Genomic DNA, 16,613 nt, shown 5'->3' with positions numbered 1-16,613 from the left:
CATAGATGGAGGATCCTGGCAGGTTACAGTCCATGGGGTCACAAGAATCAGACACGACGTAGCAACTAAACCACCACCCATCCTCAGCTGAATCTCATGGCCAACTTCACAGCAGAAAGAGAGAAGCAGCTGCTATGTCCAGACTCCATATGGGGTCACTTGTGCATTTACTATTTGATCCAATCCCTAGATTTTTACTGTCAGGCCTGAATGAATAACCATATTTCACAGATGAAGAAACTATAGCAGAGGGAGTAAAGTTGCAGAAGGGCCTCCAGCCTGGCCATGATGGACCAGACGTGGGTGCACAAGAAGATTTCTTCCCATTCTCTTTTCTTCTTTTTCATTTTATTTGTATTTGGCTATGTTGGCTTTTCACTGATGCTTAGGCTTTTTTCTAGTTGCAGTGAGCAGGGGGCTACTCTCCATTGCAGTGCATGGATTTCTCATTGTGTTGGCTCCTCTCGTTGCAGAGCATGGGATCTGGAACTAAAAAGTTGTGGTGCCGGGGCTTAGTTGTTTGTGGGCATGTGAGATCTTCCTGACCCAGGGATCAACCCTGTGTGTCCTGCATTGGCAGGTGGATTCTTTACCACTGAGCCACCAGGGAAGTCCCCCTTTCTCTTCTCTCTTATTCTTACCCTTTGAATGTTCAACTCATGGAGCTGGAAAGACAAGAGAGAACACACATGTTCCCGATGAGGACTGGGCTCATGTCCAGTGGTCAGGAAATCTAGCAGTCTTTCTCCAAAACAGAGTTGGCTTGTTTGGCCAAGTCCAGTGTGTGAATCCAAGAAAGATTCTGGTCATCTCTGTGCCAGAGTTCTGTAAAATTAGGGTGATGGTATTACTTAGCTCTTAAGATCATTAGAAAATTCCTGTTAAGCTTTTAGACCAGTGAGTGCTCAACATGCAGGGAGAACCCCATGCACGCTGGCTGTTGTTTTATATCACACCAACTCTTGCCAAAGCCATTGACTGTGTGGATCACAATCAACTGGAAAATTCTTCAAGAGATGGGAATACCAGACCACCTGACCTGCCTCTTGAAAAATCTGTATGCAGTTCAGGAAGCAACAGAACTGAACATGGAACAACAGACAGGTTGCAAATAGGAAAAGGAGTACATCAAGGCTGTATATTGTCACCCTGCTTCTTTAACTTCTATGCAGAGTACATCATGAGAAACACTGGGCTGGATGAGGCACAAGCTGGAATCAAGATTGCTGGGAGAAATATCAATAACCTCAGATATGCAGTTGACACCACCCTTATGGCAGAAAGTGAAGAAGAACTAAAGAGCCTCTTGATGAAAGTGAAAGAAGAGAGTGAAAAAGTTGGCTTAAAGCTCAACATTCAGAAAACTAAGATCATGGCATTTGGTCCCATCACTTCATGGGAAATAGATGGGGAGACAGTGGAAACAGTGTCAGACTTTATTTTTGGGGGCTCCAAGGTCACTGCGAATGGTGATTGCAGCCATGAAATTAAAAGACACTTGCTGCTTGGAAGGAAAGTTATGACCAACCTAAACAGCATATTAAAAAGCAGACATTAGTTTGCCAACAAAGGTCTGTCTAGTCAAGGCTATGGTTTTTCCAGTACTCATGTATGGATGTGAGAGTTGGACTCTAAAGAAAGCTGAGCACTGAAGAATTGATACTTTTGAGCTGTAGTGTTGGAGAAGACTCTTGAGAGTCCCTTGGACTGCAAGGAAATCTGACCAGTCCATCCTAAAGGAAATCAGTCCTGAATATTCATTGGAAGGACTGATGTTGAAGCTGAAACTCTAATACTTTAGCTACCTGATGTGAAGAGCTGACTCATTGGAAAAGACCCTGATGTTGGGAAAGATCGAAGGTGGGAAAAGAAGGGGACAACAGAGGATGAGGTGGTTGGATGGCATCACTGACTCAATGGACATGAGTTTGAGTAAGCTCCAGGAGTTGGTGATGAACAGGGAGGCCTGGTGTGCTGCAGTCCATGGGGTCACAAAGGGTCGGACATGACTGAGCAACTGAACTGAACTGAACTGAACTCATGGATGCCTGTGCTGGTTAGCTCCCTCTTAGTAGGCATTTGGTTTTAAATATGGCACTTCTTCAGGTACTGTAGGCCCTTTGTTCTTATATTTGTATTCCTTCCTGGTTTTCCTGCATCAGTTTGCTGAATAAGCAGCAAGGTTCATGGGGTTGCAAAGAGTCAGACACGACTGAGCAACTGAACTGAACTGAACTGAAGGCCACCAAGGTTCCTATTGCCTCTCATCTCACCCCATACCCTCCTCCTTAACCTCACTGAGAGGTCTCAGCATCCCCCCCTCCACCTCATCTGAGGGATCCCTACAGCCCCTCCCAGCTCACTGAGAAGTCCCTACATCCCCCCTCCTCCATCTCACTGAGAGGACCCCAAGTCCGCTTGGCCAAGGCTGAGATTTGAACCTGGGCAGCCTGCCTCCAGAGCATCTCTGCTTCTAACTGCTACTCCATGCTGTCTCTTCACCCCTTGCTCGCTGTTTCCCTACTTTCTTCTCCTCTAGTTTTTCTCCTTCCTCTGATAATGTCTTCATTTGGCATCTTGCTGCCACTATAGTCCATTCTTTGGGAACACAGTGGATGAGAGAGTGGTAGAAGGAACCCCTGAAAGTTTCTGAGCAGGAACCTTCGGCCAGCCACATTGGCAGGTATTTTACATACTTTTGCTTCTTGCATGCTTAGTCACTCGGTTGTGTCTGACTTTGCGATCCCATGGACTGTAGCTCGCCAGGCTCCTCTATCCATGGGAACAAGAATACTGGAGTGGATTATCATTTCCTTCTCCAGAGGATAGTCCTGACCCAGGTGGTATGGATGACGTGGTAAATTCAAAGCAAGCTAGGATGGCAGGGAACAGCTTGCCAGAGGAAACTGTCTAATTTGGAAAAGATTTTTAAAAACTTTCATTTGGGGGTGAATTTTCCACCATAAGTCTCTCTGGTTTATATTAATATTTTCCTGCCTCAAAGAAATCCTAGCTCCAGGAACATCCCATTCAAGAGGCAGTAAACTGTGCCCATGAGCATAGACAGGGAGACCATATGCCCTAGTTCAAGTCCTGGCTTCTTTACCTGCAAACTGTGTGACTTTAGTTGAATGACTTAACCCCTCTGACCCTCAATTTCCTTTCTGCAAACTGGAGACCAGGATGTCTGAGGGTTCAAGTGAGTTGATACATGTAAGCATTTAAAACAACTCCTGGCACAGAGTTAAGTACAGACCTTTGGTGTTTGTAATATTATGATTTACAAGAAGAAACATATATATTTGGTCTTTGTCTCCATTCAGGGCATTGCTACTGTTGTTCAGTTGCTCAGTTGTGTCCGACTCTTTGCAACCCAACTCCATAGACTGCAGCACACCAGGCTTCCCTGTCCTTCACCATCTCCCAGAATTTGCTCAAACTCATGTCCATTGAGTCAGTGATGCCATCCAACCAGCTCATGCTCATTCAGGGCATTGAGCTCATTAAAACCCTTGGAATTTCCTAAGTGAAGAGAGCTGAGTATGTTATGCTAATGAGCTGACTTTTGGAAAGCCCCTACATAACCTTAGGAAGATGGCTGGCTGCCAGTGGAATCAGCCTTATGATTAAGGAGTTGGACTTCTCAGTCTCCATCCTTAAGTCTCCCCACTCCCACCTCCAGGAAAGGGAGCTGAACTGGATTAAAGTCAGTCACCCATGGCCAGTGATTTAATCAACCCAGCCTGTGTAGCGAAGCCTCCGTAAAAAGCCTAGAGGATTGGCTTTGGAGAACTTTCAGGTTGGCGGAGATTTGGGGAGGGTGGTGGTCCTGGGGAGGGCACAGGAGCCCCACAGCCCTGCCCCCATCCTCTGTCCTAAGAGTCTCTTCCATCTAGCTGTGCCTTCTGTATAAACCAGTCATCAAGCTAGCAAGATGTTTCTCTGAGTTCTGTGAGCCATTCTAGCAAATTAACCAACCCCAAGGAGGGTCCATGGCTGCTGAGTCAGAAACCCAGGTGACAACCTGGGCCTACTTGTGCTGGGCATCTGAAGCAGAGGAGGGGCTGTCCTGCGGGGCTGAGCCCTTAATCTGTAGGATCAAACTCCCTTCTGGTCTTGTGGGGGGACTAATGCCAGATGGTGAAATCAGCCCTCTGGGCATCTGCCCCAAGTTGGCATGGAGGTGATGAGAGATGTCAGGGTGGTTGGTTCCTTGATGGGATCAGGGGTGCAGAGCAGTTGTCGGTGAGTGGTCACTATTGGACCTTCCCTGGTGATTCAGACGGTAAAGAATTTGCGTGCAGTGAGGGAGACCCAAGTTCCATTCCTGGCTTGGGAAGACCCCCTGGAGAAGGGAATGGCACTCTCCATTTGAAGACTTACTCCACATTCCTACTTAGAGAATCCCATGGACAGAGAAGCCTGGTGGGCTACAGTCCATGGGGTCGAAAAGAGTTGGACACAACTGAGTGACTAACACTTTGACAAGATCACTCTTAGTTCTGAACTGCTAAGTCTGAGATACCGTCAGCCCACTGAAAAGAAATTTTCCCTAGTTTCAGAAATAGGAGTCTAGAGCCTGGGAGAGAGATTGGAGGGAGATGCGTATTTGAAAGTCATTGGCCGGTAGGTGATAACAGCAGCTATGAAGTATGATCTGTCCTTCACCCTATCATGTTTTAAGCTGAGAAGGAGTGTCAGACTTTTTAAATTGAAAGAAGCTCCTTAAAGAGACTGCTTTGCTGTGTCCTAAATGAATAAAATCCTGCCACTCTTTGTTAAATTTTCTGACCTTTCTTTAGAAGTAAGGTAAAAGTTTCTTCCCTTCTGTCATTTTTTAAAGCTTTTTTTTCCTAATTTAAATTGAACTGTAGTTTATTTACAGTGTTGTGTTAGTTTCAGATATATAGCAAGGTGATTCAGTAATATATTGAATATATGTGTGTGTATATATATATATATATATTACTGAATCACCTTGAGATATATATATACACACACACACATAATGTTGATTTTTTAGTCGCTAAGTCACGTCTGAGTCTTTGTAACCCCATAGACTGTAGCCCACCAGGCTTCCCTGAACATGGAATTGCCCAGCATGATTACTCAAGTGGATTGCCATTTCCTTCTCCAGGGGATCTTCCCGACCCAGGAATTGAACTGCATCTCCAGTTTATCATTTGTATATCATTCCTCAATAAAGCTGATAAGGAAACAAATATCAGCACATTTGAAATTGACTCTCCACTTCTGCTAAACCTTGGGTGGTGGGCAGGTGTCTTTCATCATTATTTTCTGTGTTGAAGAACTTTACAAACTTTTACAGTGGTGTCCATAAAGGGTTACCAGTACCGTGATCTTGGGAGGTTGGTGAGCTTGTTAAAAGTAACAGAAAAGGACCACTTTCTGAAACTTCTCTAAACCGTTTTTTAACAGCGTGACTTCTGAGAGCGAATGTGTGCATGTTTTTCCCAATTCCAACCAGTTCTCCAAATCTTGAGATACCAACTTACTGTCCTACAGTCTGATTCGGCTCCGACACTAAGTATTCAGAATTTGCACAAACGCCACAGGTTAAGGGCTCAGTCCCATAAGAGTCCTTCCTCGACCTCAGGCACCGATCGCAGATAACACACTTCTGACTGACTGGCTAGAAAATTGGGCGTCCCCACAACTCGCGCTTTAGGTTTGACAGTTTTGCCAGAACAGCTTATAGAACTCAGGGAAGCAGCTTAATTTTTATTTCCAGTTTATTGTCAGTGTTAAAGGACAGCAACCCTGAATAGTCACTGGAAGGATTGACGCTGAAGTTCCAATACTTTGGCCACCTGATGTAAAGAGCTGACTCGTTGGAGAAGACCCTGATGCTGGGAAGGTTTGAGGGAGGAAGAGAAAGGGAGGACAGAGGATGAGATGGCTGGATGTCATCATCTACTCAGGGACGTGAGTTTAAGCAAACTCCAGGAGATAGTGGAGGATGGGAAAGCCTGGCATACAGTCCATGGGGTCTCAAAGAATCGGACACGCCTGAGGGACTGAACAGCAACAAGCCGTTTACTGGAAAGGGTGCAACTCAGGAACAGCCAGATGGAAGGGGTGCGTAGGGGCAGGTCCCGGGAAATGTGTGCAGAGCTTCCGTGTCTCCTCCGGGCGCACCACCCTCCCAGCACCAACCCGTAAGCTTTCTGAACACTGTTCTTCGGGGTTTCTTTCTGGAAGCTTCATTACCTAGGCCTGACTGATGAAGTTGTTGGCCACTGATTATTGAAATCAAGCTCCAGCCTTTCTCCTCTTCCTGGAGGATCAGGGAGTGGGCATGGAAAATGCAACGTTATCATCACATGGTGGTTTCCTCCAGCCACCAGTCCCCCTCCTTGGGGGCAGGTTAAGAGGGAACCCCAGCAAGAGGCACCTCATGAGTATAAATTCAGGGCTGGTTGAAAAGTACTCATTACAAGTGACTCAGGGAATTACTAGATCTTTAGGGACTTTGTGCCAGGTACTGGGGACAAAGACAAACTTATACATTTATTTTTTTCTTTTTAATATTTTATTTTTAAAAATTTGTTTATTTGGCTGCACTGGGTTTTAGTTGCAGCACACGGGATCTCCCCCATCCCCCACCGCTGCCCCGCCAGCATCTTTTAGTTGTGGCATATGGGATCTTTAGTTGTGACATGCAAACTCTTAGTTGTAGCATATGGGATCTACTTCCCAGACCGGGGATGGAACCAGGGCCCCCTGCATTGAGGACATGGAGTCTTGGCCACCAGACCACCAGGGAAGTTCTCCAAAATATATATGTCTTATTTTGTCCCGATGTGGCACCTGCCCACTGAGCGAAGAGGGTAAATCTGATTTTGTTTCCCCTTAGTGCCAGGGATGTGTTCAGTATTAGCACTGGCTGAGTTTCCCCTTCCAACATATTAAAAATATGCACACATGATTGTGATTTGAAAGGAATCCAAAGAAAATCTTTCATAACTGTAATGACATCCAGAGCCATATAATTTGAAAGATAAGAATTGTTTTCCATGTAGTCGTATGGATTATGTCTGTAAGTGTAATCTTCTTAATTATACGTATGACTTTAACTTCTGAAAATGCCATAGCCTCTTCCTGGCAGCGCGCACCGGTGTCTGGGGCCAGGGCTAGTCCTGTTGACTTTCCCAGGTCCTAGGAACAGATCAGGCTGCTTCTTATAATCTGTAAAACAATGCAAAAGAGTTTTTGTTTGTGGCCTAAATATGCACATCTTTGAGTCTCAATCATACTCTGTGAGTTTCTTTGGCCTTAAGAGTCAAATAAACTCCCAGAGTCCAAGTTAAACTCATTCAAGCTTGCTTTTTGAGTTTCATGCTAGCTTCTGGCTTTTCATCTTGGCTTCACTCCTTGGAACATCAACACAGCTCCGAAGGTGCAACACCCAGGGCTTCTAAGACCTGCACATGGGTTGCTCCAGGGTCAGGCAAAAGGTTAAATCGAACTAAATAAAGTCACCGAGTTGGGATACAACCACTAAGTTTCTTTTGGATTCATTTTGAAACCGTAAGTCACAATTTTCTTGCAAAAACTCAGGCAAGGTTTTTCTTAGAGCTTGGGTTTGCTTGGCTTTGCTTAAATAATATCCGTGCTTGTGTACTCAGCCGTATCCGACTCTTTGAGACCCCATGGACTGTAACCCGCCAGGCTCCTCCGCCCAGGGGGTCTCCTAGGCAAGAATTCTGGAGTGGGTTGCCATTTCCTCCTCTAGGGGATCTTCCCAACCCAGGGATTGAACCCTCGTGTCTCTGCATTGCAGGTGGGTTCTTTACCATTAGTGCCCCCAGGAAGCCTTGTTACAGCAGCCCTCGGGAGCGAACATAGAAGGCAGTGTGGCCAAGCTGCTCTGGAGCGGGGCCTGAGGGCCTGTGAGCAGAGGGGCCATTGCGTCCCCCCTCCATGTCCTCTCCTCCATTAGTAGAATTCACTGGATGAAGCCACCCAGATGAAGACGGGTAACACTTGAACTACTTTCAGGAATGTTGCTCTCTGCCAACTCACATTCCAAAGACAAAACCTGTGCTGGGCTGGATAACATTCTGGATCTTCATGTGCAAATGGACGGCAAAACGTGTATGAATCGATTCCATTATGACTCCGGAGAGCAATAAAAGACTTTTATTGTTTATTATGGAGCCTATGTTGAAGGGTGCATTCAGAGCCAGAGGAGATCAGTTGATAATGACACCAAACTTAGCGAAGAGACTGGCACGTAGTAGGTGCTCCGTGCTTTAAAGCTGTATTATACTTCTTGGGTGGGGCTGCCCAGGTAGTTTAGTGGTAAAGAAACCTCTGCCAATGCAGGAGACACAAGAGACGCAGTTTTGATCCCTGGGTCAGGAAAATCCCCTGGAGGAGGGAATGGCAACCCACTCCAGTATTCTTGCCTGAAGAATCCCATGGACAGAGGAGCCTGGTACGCCACAGTCTATAGGGTCACACAGAGACAGACATGACTGAGCACAGGACAGATTGTACTTACTCCCTGAAGCTGAATAGATTTAAATTATTTGCCATGCATATAATTTTAGGCAGCTGTGTCAATATTTCTTGTTATGTAATTTATTGTGGTATATTATTCAACTAGACCCAAAGTTAAGAATCTGTGTGTAAACCAACCATGTATAAAGTAGATAACTAATGAGAACCTACCGTACAGCACAGTGGGGGGAAAATTAAGGTACAGTCTGTTTATAGAACATGTTTTAAGCTAAGTTTTAAAATGCATTACAATATACAGTAAGTGCAGACACATAGGTTTTGATTCCACTCATACGAGGTACCTAGAATAGGTGACTAATTCATAGAGTCAGAAAGTATATTAGATTGTGTGGCTGGGGACTTAGTGTTTATCAGGGACAGAGTTTAAGTTTAGGAAGGTGGAAAATTGGGAAATGGATGATGGTGAGAGTTGCAGAACCATGTGAATGTACTTAGTACCACTGAACTGTCCAGTTAAACCTGGTCAAAATAGTATGTTTTATATTATGTGACTTTACCACAATGAAACAATTAAAAAAAAGAAGAAGAAACTGTGTGTAAACTGTTTTTCATTTGTTTTTTAGATTTAGTTACATTAATTTTAATGAATAATTTAAGCAAATTAACATCTGAATTCATGGGAAGGACTGGTTGGTATTACTAGCTGGAAAATTTATGTAGATGACTTTGTAAAGGCTACCTTGATTTCTATTTCTTTTTTTTTTTTTTTAAGACGCTTTAAATTTTTTTAAATTTATTTTTATTTTTCCCAAACTTTAAACTTTTTGTTTTGTATTGGGGTAATAAAAATATGGAACTCCTCACAAATTTGCCTGTCATCCTTGAGCAGGGGCAGCGCTGGTCTTCTCTATCATTCTAGTTTTAGTCTATGTGCTGCCAAAGCAAGCACAACCGTTTCTCCTTTCTAATTTAAGTCTGCTTTCCTTTTTCTCATTTTCTTTTCATTTAGGTCTTGTATAACATCTTAATTGCCTTCACGAAGATGCACAAATTTGAAGACATAGAACCCGTGGATATTTTGGCTGGATGTGCCCGATTCATCATCGTTGGGTGCGGGGGTGTGTTTTTTGGTGTCATTTTTGGATTCATTTCTGCGTTTATCACCCGCTTCACCCAGAACATCTCTGCGATCGAACCCCTCATCGTCTTCATGTTCAGCTACTTGTCCTACTTGGTGGCCGAGACGCTCTACCTCTCTGGCATCCTGGCGTGAGTACAAACGAAGGACCAACTCACATCCAATAAGGAGAGTTTAGGACCACATCTTGTGGACCAGAATTAGGAAAGGCCTGACTTCTAGAGCTAGTCCTCAAAAGCAATGCAGGATTCAGTTTCCTTGAACTTCTGTCAAATTTGGTTTAGGTCCTTTGCCAAACAAATGTTCTCCTCAACACCTGCATTTGCTGTCCTGGTGATTTGCCTGAAGAGAGCTTGCTGAGCAAGTACAAGGTCAATTTATAATGCTCAGAAAACCTGGTGCAGAGATGAGCTGGGAGAGGTTCAAGGTTAAGGTCTCACTTCAGTTGTTATCTTTTTTCCTTGAAAAATGCATTATTTTAAAGGGAAGCATGCCAGGAACTACTGTCATTCCTGGACTCTGCTTTCTGCTCTTTTACTTAAGTCACGTCATTGCTCCAGGACTGGTCAGTGTGGAGTAAAACTCAAGAGATAGGATGAGACTAGAAATTCAGATTTTTTTTTCCCTAATGAAAATGTTTTTGAAATGTTTATCCTTGTTTAGATCTTGGAATAAGGCTTCTCAACTTGATTTATTATATCTGATCATGTTGCCTTTTTTTAAATGACATTATCCTCATACCCAGATCCTTGGGCACAATTTTATTGTATAGAAATATTTATTTTGATTACATACAGTAGTGTAAAGTCTAGGCAGCTTCCCTAGTGGCTCAGACAGTAAAGAAACTGGTTGCAATGCAAAAGACCCGGGTTCATCCCCTGGGTCGGGAAGATCCCCCAGAGAAGGGAATGGCTACCCACTGCAGTATTCTTGCCTGGAGAATCCCATGGACAGGGGAGCCTGGTGGGCTACAGTCCACGGGGCCACATAGAGACAGACACAACTGAGCAACTAGCACTTTAACTTTCACAAAGTCTAGGCACTCATCGTTCTCTCTCCTTAAAAGTGAATGTGGATGGACCCAGAGTCTGTTGTACAGAGTGAAGTAAGACAAAAAGAGGAAAACAAATATCATATACTAGCGCATATGTGTGGAATCTAGAACAATGGTACTGATGAATCTGTTTGCAGGGCAGTAATAGAGCTGCAGACATAAAGAGAACAGACTTGTGTACACAGATGGGGAAGGAGAGGGTGGGACGAATTGGGAGAGAGGCCCTGCATATGTACACGACCATGTGTAAATATGGTGGGAAGCTGCTGTTTTGCACAAGGAGGTCAGCCTGGTGCTCTGTGATGACCTAGAGGGTGGGATGGGGGTAGGGGGCGGTGGGAGGAAAGACCGAGAGGGAGGGGATATATGTATACTTATGGCTGGTTCACACTGCAGAAAGCAACACGACACTGTAAAGCAATTATATTCCAAGGATAAATAACTAAATACCGTCAGCAAAAGGAAATTTCTAGTTGTCATCAGGAAGTCGCAAGTCTAAAATTAAGTAGCGATTCTGCCAATTTATGCAAATTAATGTATTTGGCTCATATAACCTATCTTGCATTTTTGAAACCCACCTGATTTATTTGGTATAGTATACTAAAAGTATACGTATATTTTGAAGAATAAAAAACCTACTATGTACTGAAGAAAATTGAGCAAACTATTAAGACAAAGCAAATCCTTTCTTTCTTTTCCAAACTTGCTAAGTGGCTCTAGAACAAAGCATTTTAAGTGAAAATGTTCCATTAAATTTTTGTAGGGAACATTATAGTATGAGGGGTCTTGCCGAATTATTCTTCCTAGGCGACTGCACTGGCTTTATTTCGGTTTAAAGCAAGTGAAGCTGAGAGTAAGAGGTAGAGCTGATATAGCTTTTGATGAGGAGAGCAAGAAAGAAACAGTCCTGCTTCTGGCTCCTGCATGAATTATGCACCATTTTGTTTTTGGGAAACCATGCCACTGCCACCTCCCCCATCACAGTCAACTTTTGCAGACCCCCTGGGTAGTGAGAAGAAGAGGAAGAAAGAAAATGACCATCTGCAGTTGGAGAAGATGTTCTGTCTAGATAAAAACAGGATTCGTGTCTCTGTGCCATCACTGGGCTTCCCAGGTAGCTCAGTGGTAAAGAATCCGCCCACCAATGCAGGAGGGTCGGGAAAATTCCCTGGAGGAGGAAATGGCAAACCACTCCAGTATTCTTGCCTGGGTAAAGCCCATGCACAAAGGAGCCTGAGGGGTTACAATCCACGGTGTCACAAAGACATCAGACACAACGGAGTGACTGAACACCCACATATGCCATTACCAAAAGAGAGGATTTTCCCATGAGGGGACAAGGTCCTGGGCTTCTCTCTGTTCCTTCTGCAGAATCACAGCCTGTGCAGTGACAATGAAAAAGTATGTGGAAGAAAACGTGTCCCAGACCTCATACACGACCATCAAGTACTTCATGAAGATGCTGAGCAGCGTCAGCGAGACCCTGATCTTCATCTTCATGGGCGTGTCCACCATTGGAAAGAACCACGAGTGGAACTGGGCCTTTATCTGCTTCACCCTGGTCTTCTGCCAGATCTGGAGAGCCATCAGTAAGACGTGGCAGGGCCCATAGAGTCCTACCTGCTTCTCTTTTTATTTTTCTTGTTCCTTCCTGCAAGGTTAAAGCATAAGCAATAAGATGATGTCAACTGGTTTCACTGGTCTGGGGTGGCGATAGAGGGGTTAGGTACCAATAAGGAACGTTCTCTGGTTGCTTCCTCAGTCAGTTCAAAATAATTTCTGGCTGATAAGTTTCTGCACTAAAACAAGGCTGGAGCCAGAGCACTTTTATTTTTTTAATTGAGGAGAGAAATTTCACAAAGACACATTTAAATATAACTCAGTACATTTACCTTTTGCTCATCATGTCTTTGCCAATTTGTACCTTCTTGCACCTTAAATTAGATATAGATTATAAACTGCAGGCTCTCCTTTACACTTTTGTTATAAGAAAAGTTCAATCTCACAAATTGTAGTCTATAGAAGGCAAATCCTGCTGGAAAAGAATCTCCTAAATATTACAGGTGGTTTTAGTCAAGGATTGAGTATGATGTATAGAAAACAAAGGAAGTGGATCCTTTTTTTAAAAAAATGCTTTGTAAAGGCAACTCTGCAGTGTGACTGTCTGTTGTTCAGTCCCTAAGTCCTGCCCAAATCCTTGCGATCCCAGGGACTCCTGCACGCCGGGCTCCCCTGTCCGATTAGCCCTATCAAATATGTCATTTAAAAACGTGAGATGTCTTGTTGAAGGCCTTTTAATTTAACTTGTATATTTGTTTCTGGAATTAGTAAGAACAGTCATTACTGAACTACAAGATTTCTTTTGATTAGAAGCAGTTATATTTTAAAGTGATTTTTGACCAATATTTGAAACATTTTTTTTACATGACTTTGATGGGTAGTTTCAAGCCAATTACTCAGAGAGAAATTAGGAGAAATGGCTGAGAACTCATCTTGAATATATCCATTCTAAATTTAGAATGGTTTTTCGGATGTAGGAAAGAATAACAGGAATGCAGAAATATTAAAAACATTCATAAAAGTAACTCTGAATATGTGTGCCTTGGGTCTTCAGAGGAGAAGAGAATTAAGAATACTCCGATATAAATTTATAATCGCACATCAAGTCTTATCACTAATTAGCTATTTGACCTTGGGAAGACAGTTAACTGTGCTTCCTAGGTGGCACAGTGGTGAAGAATACACCTGCCAACGCAGGAGATGTGAGTTCAGTCCCCGGGTTGGGAAGATCCCCCGGAGAAGGAAATGGGAACCCACTTCAGTATTCTTGCCTGGACTATCCCATAGACAGAGGAGGCTGGTGGGCTACAATCCATAGGGTCAAAAAGAGTCGGAGGCGACTGAGCACATGTACAGAAGGTTAACTACTGAAAAGCTTCTTCCCCAACCACAAAACAGTGTACATGGGCAAATTTCTTAGGTCCGTTTAAGTTCTAATACTACAGGGATCTACAGAGTCAAGTTAAGGTCAAGAGGAGCATCAGATTCAGAGCTTCAGCCCAGCCAACAAGAATAGAAACCATCTAGGAGATTAATGTTGTGGAGACTTCATCATGGTTGACCCTTGGCGACCATCCAGCCCAGCTCCTGTATTTTCCATCCAAGGGAAATGATGGAGCAGTTCCCAAGAAAATGACTTGGCCACATCAGGGTGAGGGACAGAGCCAGGTGTCAGAGTCCAGCTCTCTGGCTACTACCTGACTCATCGTAGCTAAGAATAGTTCTCACTCATGAAGGGTTATAACATAGAAGGTCATGTTTTCTGTTATTTATAAATATTGAGTTTATTGAACTTTACCTCCATCTTCTGATATAAATACTGTCAGCATCTCCATAAAGCAGGTGAGGACCTGAGTATCTGACAAGATTAAGACACTTGTCCAAGGTCACATGACTAGCCCATGGAGGAGCCGGGACAAACCAAACAAAGTGAAAAACATTAAATTGTATTGTCTCCTGCATTTTCAATGTCCCTACTATGAAAAGATGCTAAGAAAGAATAACAAGAATGTGAAAATATTTAAATTATTCATAAAATTAACTCTGAATATGTGTGCCTATTGGATCTTCAGAGGAGAAAAGAATTAAGAATACTCTGATATAAATTTATAATGTCACATCAAGTCTTGTCATATCACTAAGTAGCCATTTGACCTTGGTGGTGGTGGTGGTTGTTGAGTAGCTAAGTCATGTCCGACTCTGTAATCCCATGAATTGTAGCACTCCAGGCTCCTCTGTCTTCCACCATCTCCCAGAGTTTGCTCAACTTCTTGTCTCTTGAGTTTGTGATATTATTTGACCTTGAACAGACAGTTAATTACTCAAAAACTTCTACCCCAAGCACACAACAGTGGGTGTGGACCAATTCGTTAGGTCCCTTTCAGTTCTAATACTACAGTGATCTATAGTAGAGTTAGTGTCAAGGATGCTTGCTGTGATGTCTGTGTCATTAGAAGTCACATGAGGATACTGAGTGCTTTATTATTCTCTGATTAGTCAGGGCTTAAGTGAAGGGACCTCTCTCACCAGGAAATCTTGCACTGGTTGCAATTCAGTCTTGTGGGCCACTGGGAGATGGAGAAAGATGTGATAGACAACAGCTGTCTCCAATAAGTTTTCCCACGCTCCACTTCTGACACTTACTGACAGTAAGAAGCCCCGTGGTGACCTCTTGCCAACTTCCTTTCTTGTTTGCATTGAGTCTCGAGAAGAACCAAACCACCCACACAAGCTCTGCTCACCTGCAGAGAACCCCCAGGCACTGCGAGGGCCCCTCTCACCTTCAAAGTCACACACCTCTTCTGCTGACTCAGTGAGAGTAGGAGTTGATAGACAGGCTTGTACCCTCCAAGCAATACCCTTGCTTTTCTTAATTTTGAAAGGCAGAGCAAAGCTTATGAAAATAGATTAGAAAATAGATGCCATTTCTTATAGTAAAAGTGTCAAGATGTATTCCTCTAAATACACACACGTGCTCAGTCATTAAGTTGTGTCCGACTCTATGCAACCCCATGGACCATGGCCTGCCTGGCTTCTCTGTCCATGGTATTGTCCTGGTAAGACTACTGGAGTGGGCTGCCATGTCCTTTTCCTAGATCTTCCCAAGCCGGGGATCAAACCCTTGTCTCCTGCATTGCAGGCTGATTCTTTACCACTGAGTCACCTGGGAAATCCCAAATACACACACACACTGAAACACACAGACTTGTGAACATTCCTGTCGGGAACAAGACTTCCGACTTGAAGCACTGCTGTGCCACAACTAGCCTAGAAGTGAAAAGCTCTGTAAGCTGATCTGTTTGGCGTGGACAGTCACGGGTGTGATGGAATTCAATTGCCTTGTTTGGGGGCACATGACATGACCTGTACTCACTAGCACTGCTGTGTCTCGGCTCACCCGTGATCCCCTCCTCTAATACATATTTCCCCCCTTCTAGGCGTGTTTGCTCTCTTCTATGTCAGTAACCGGTTTCGGACTTTCCCCTTCTCCGTCAAGGACCAATGCGTAATTTTCTACAGTGGTGTCCGAGGAGCTGGAAGTTTTTCTCTTGCGTTTTTGCTTCCTCCATCTCTTTTTCCTAGGAAGAAATTGTTTGTCACTGCTACTCTCGTCGTTATATATTTTACCGTGTTTATTCAGGTAGATTTCCTTCCTATTTGAAAAAAGTCTATTCTTCTCAGCATTGTGTGTTAAATTAATAAAATACCAAGACAAGGGTACTGTTATCTGATTTTCAGATATGTATTCAATACTGAAACCAAATTCCCAAATATGTCTAGATCATGTTTTGGGTCATCCCATAAACTCTAAATTTTGATGACTTTTGAATAATAGAATCGAAATGTTCTAACATACAGGCGAATGATAGCACCTCTAATGTGTATTACTGAAAATAAGATTCCAGTTAGTACTAAATAGTTTTTATTTTAACTGGAATTAGTGCTTAGCAAACTAATGGGAGTTTATTTTAAAGAATGAAACTAGGTCCTTGGTTTAAAATATAGATATAATACCTGTTTTTATTGCAGAATTTAAAAACATTAAATAAGAACGAAAGTAAACACTGGAGCATTTATTCAGGAGAAACTAGTACAAAAAAGACGTAAAAATTGAGTCCCCATAGTTTTGCTAATAGACTTGTGGTCTCTACAGTGACAATCTTCTCTACAACAAAACCCTTTATTTTGTTGTTTACAACCTAGGGAATCACAGTTGGCCCTCTGGTCAGGTATCTGGATGTTAGAAAGACCAATAAAAAAGAATCCATCAACGAAGAACTCCATACTCGTGTAAGTCATCTCTCAGTCATGATTAGTAAGTTAGTGAGATGTCCCCTCTTGGTCGCCTATGGGAGCTGATTTAGAAGTGTGGAA

The 16,613-nt window shown here is 43.3% G+C and overlaps 1 protein-coding gene and 1 non-coding gene across 2 annotated transcripts in view; one reads left to right on the top strand and one right to left on the bottom strand.

The window, feature by feature from the left end:
* The window catches only part of SLC9A4 (solute carrier family 9 member A4), a 53,730-nt gene that overhangs the window by 12,847 nt on the left and 24,270 nt on the right, over positions 1-16,613 (top strand). The window contains exons 3-6 of the mRNA XM_065928864.1: positions 9,497-9,756; positions 12,051-12,268; positions 15,677-15,879; positions 16,443-16,529. Coding sequence (XP_065784936.1) covers positions 9,497-9,756; positions 12,051-12,268; positions 15,677-15,879; positions 16,443-16,529 — 768 coding nt within the window. The remainder of the gene's footprint in view (positions 1-9,496; positions 9,757-12,050; positions 12,269-15,676; positions 15,880-16,442; positions 16,530-16,613) is intronic.
* Positions 9,332-9,436, bottom strand: LOC136165721 (U6 spliceosomal RNA). The gene has a single exon (XR_010662718.1). It is a non-coding gene; the product is annotated as a U6 spliceosomal RNA (small nuclear RNA).

The sequence above is a fragment of the Muntiacus reevesi genome, chromosome 3 (assembly GCF_963930625.1).
Source record: "Muntiacus reevesi chromosome 3, mMunRee1.1, whole genome shotgun sequence".
Classification (NCBI taxonomy): domain Eukaryota; kingdom Metazoa; phylum Chordata; class Mammalia; order Artiodactyla; family Cervidae; genus Muntiacus; species Muntiacus reevesi.
The sequence above is the reverse complement of the archived record's forward strand: the minus strand, read 5'-3'. Positions and strand labels throughout refer to the sequence as shown.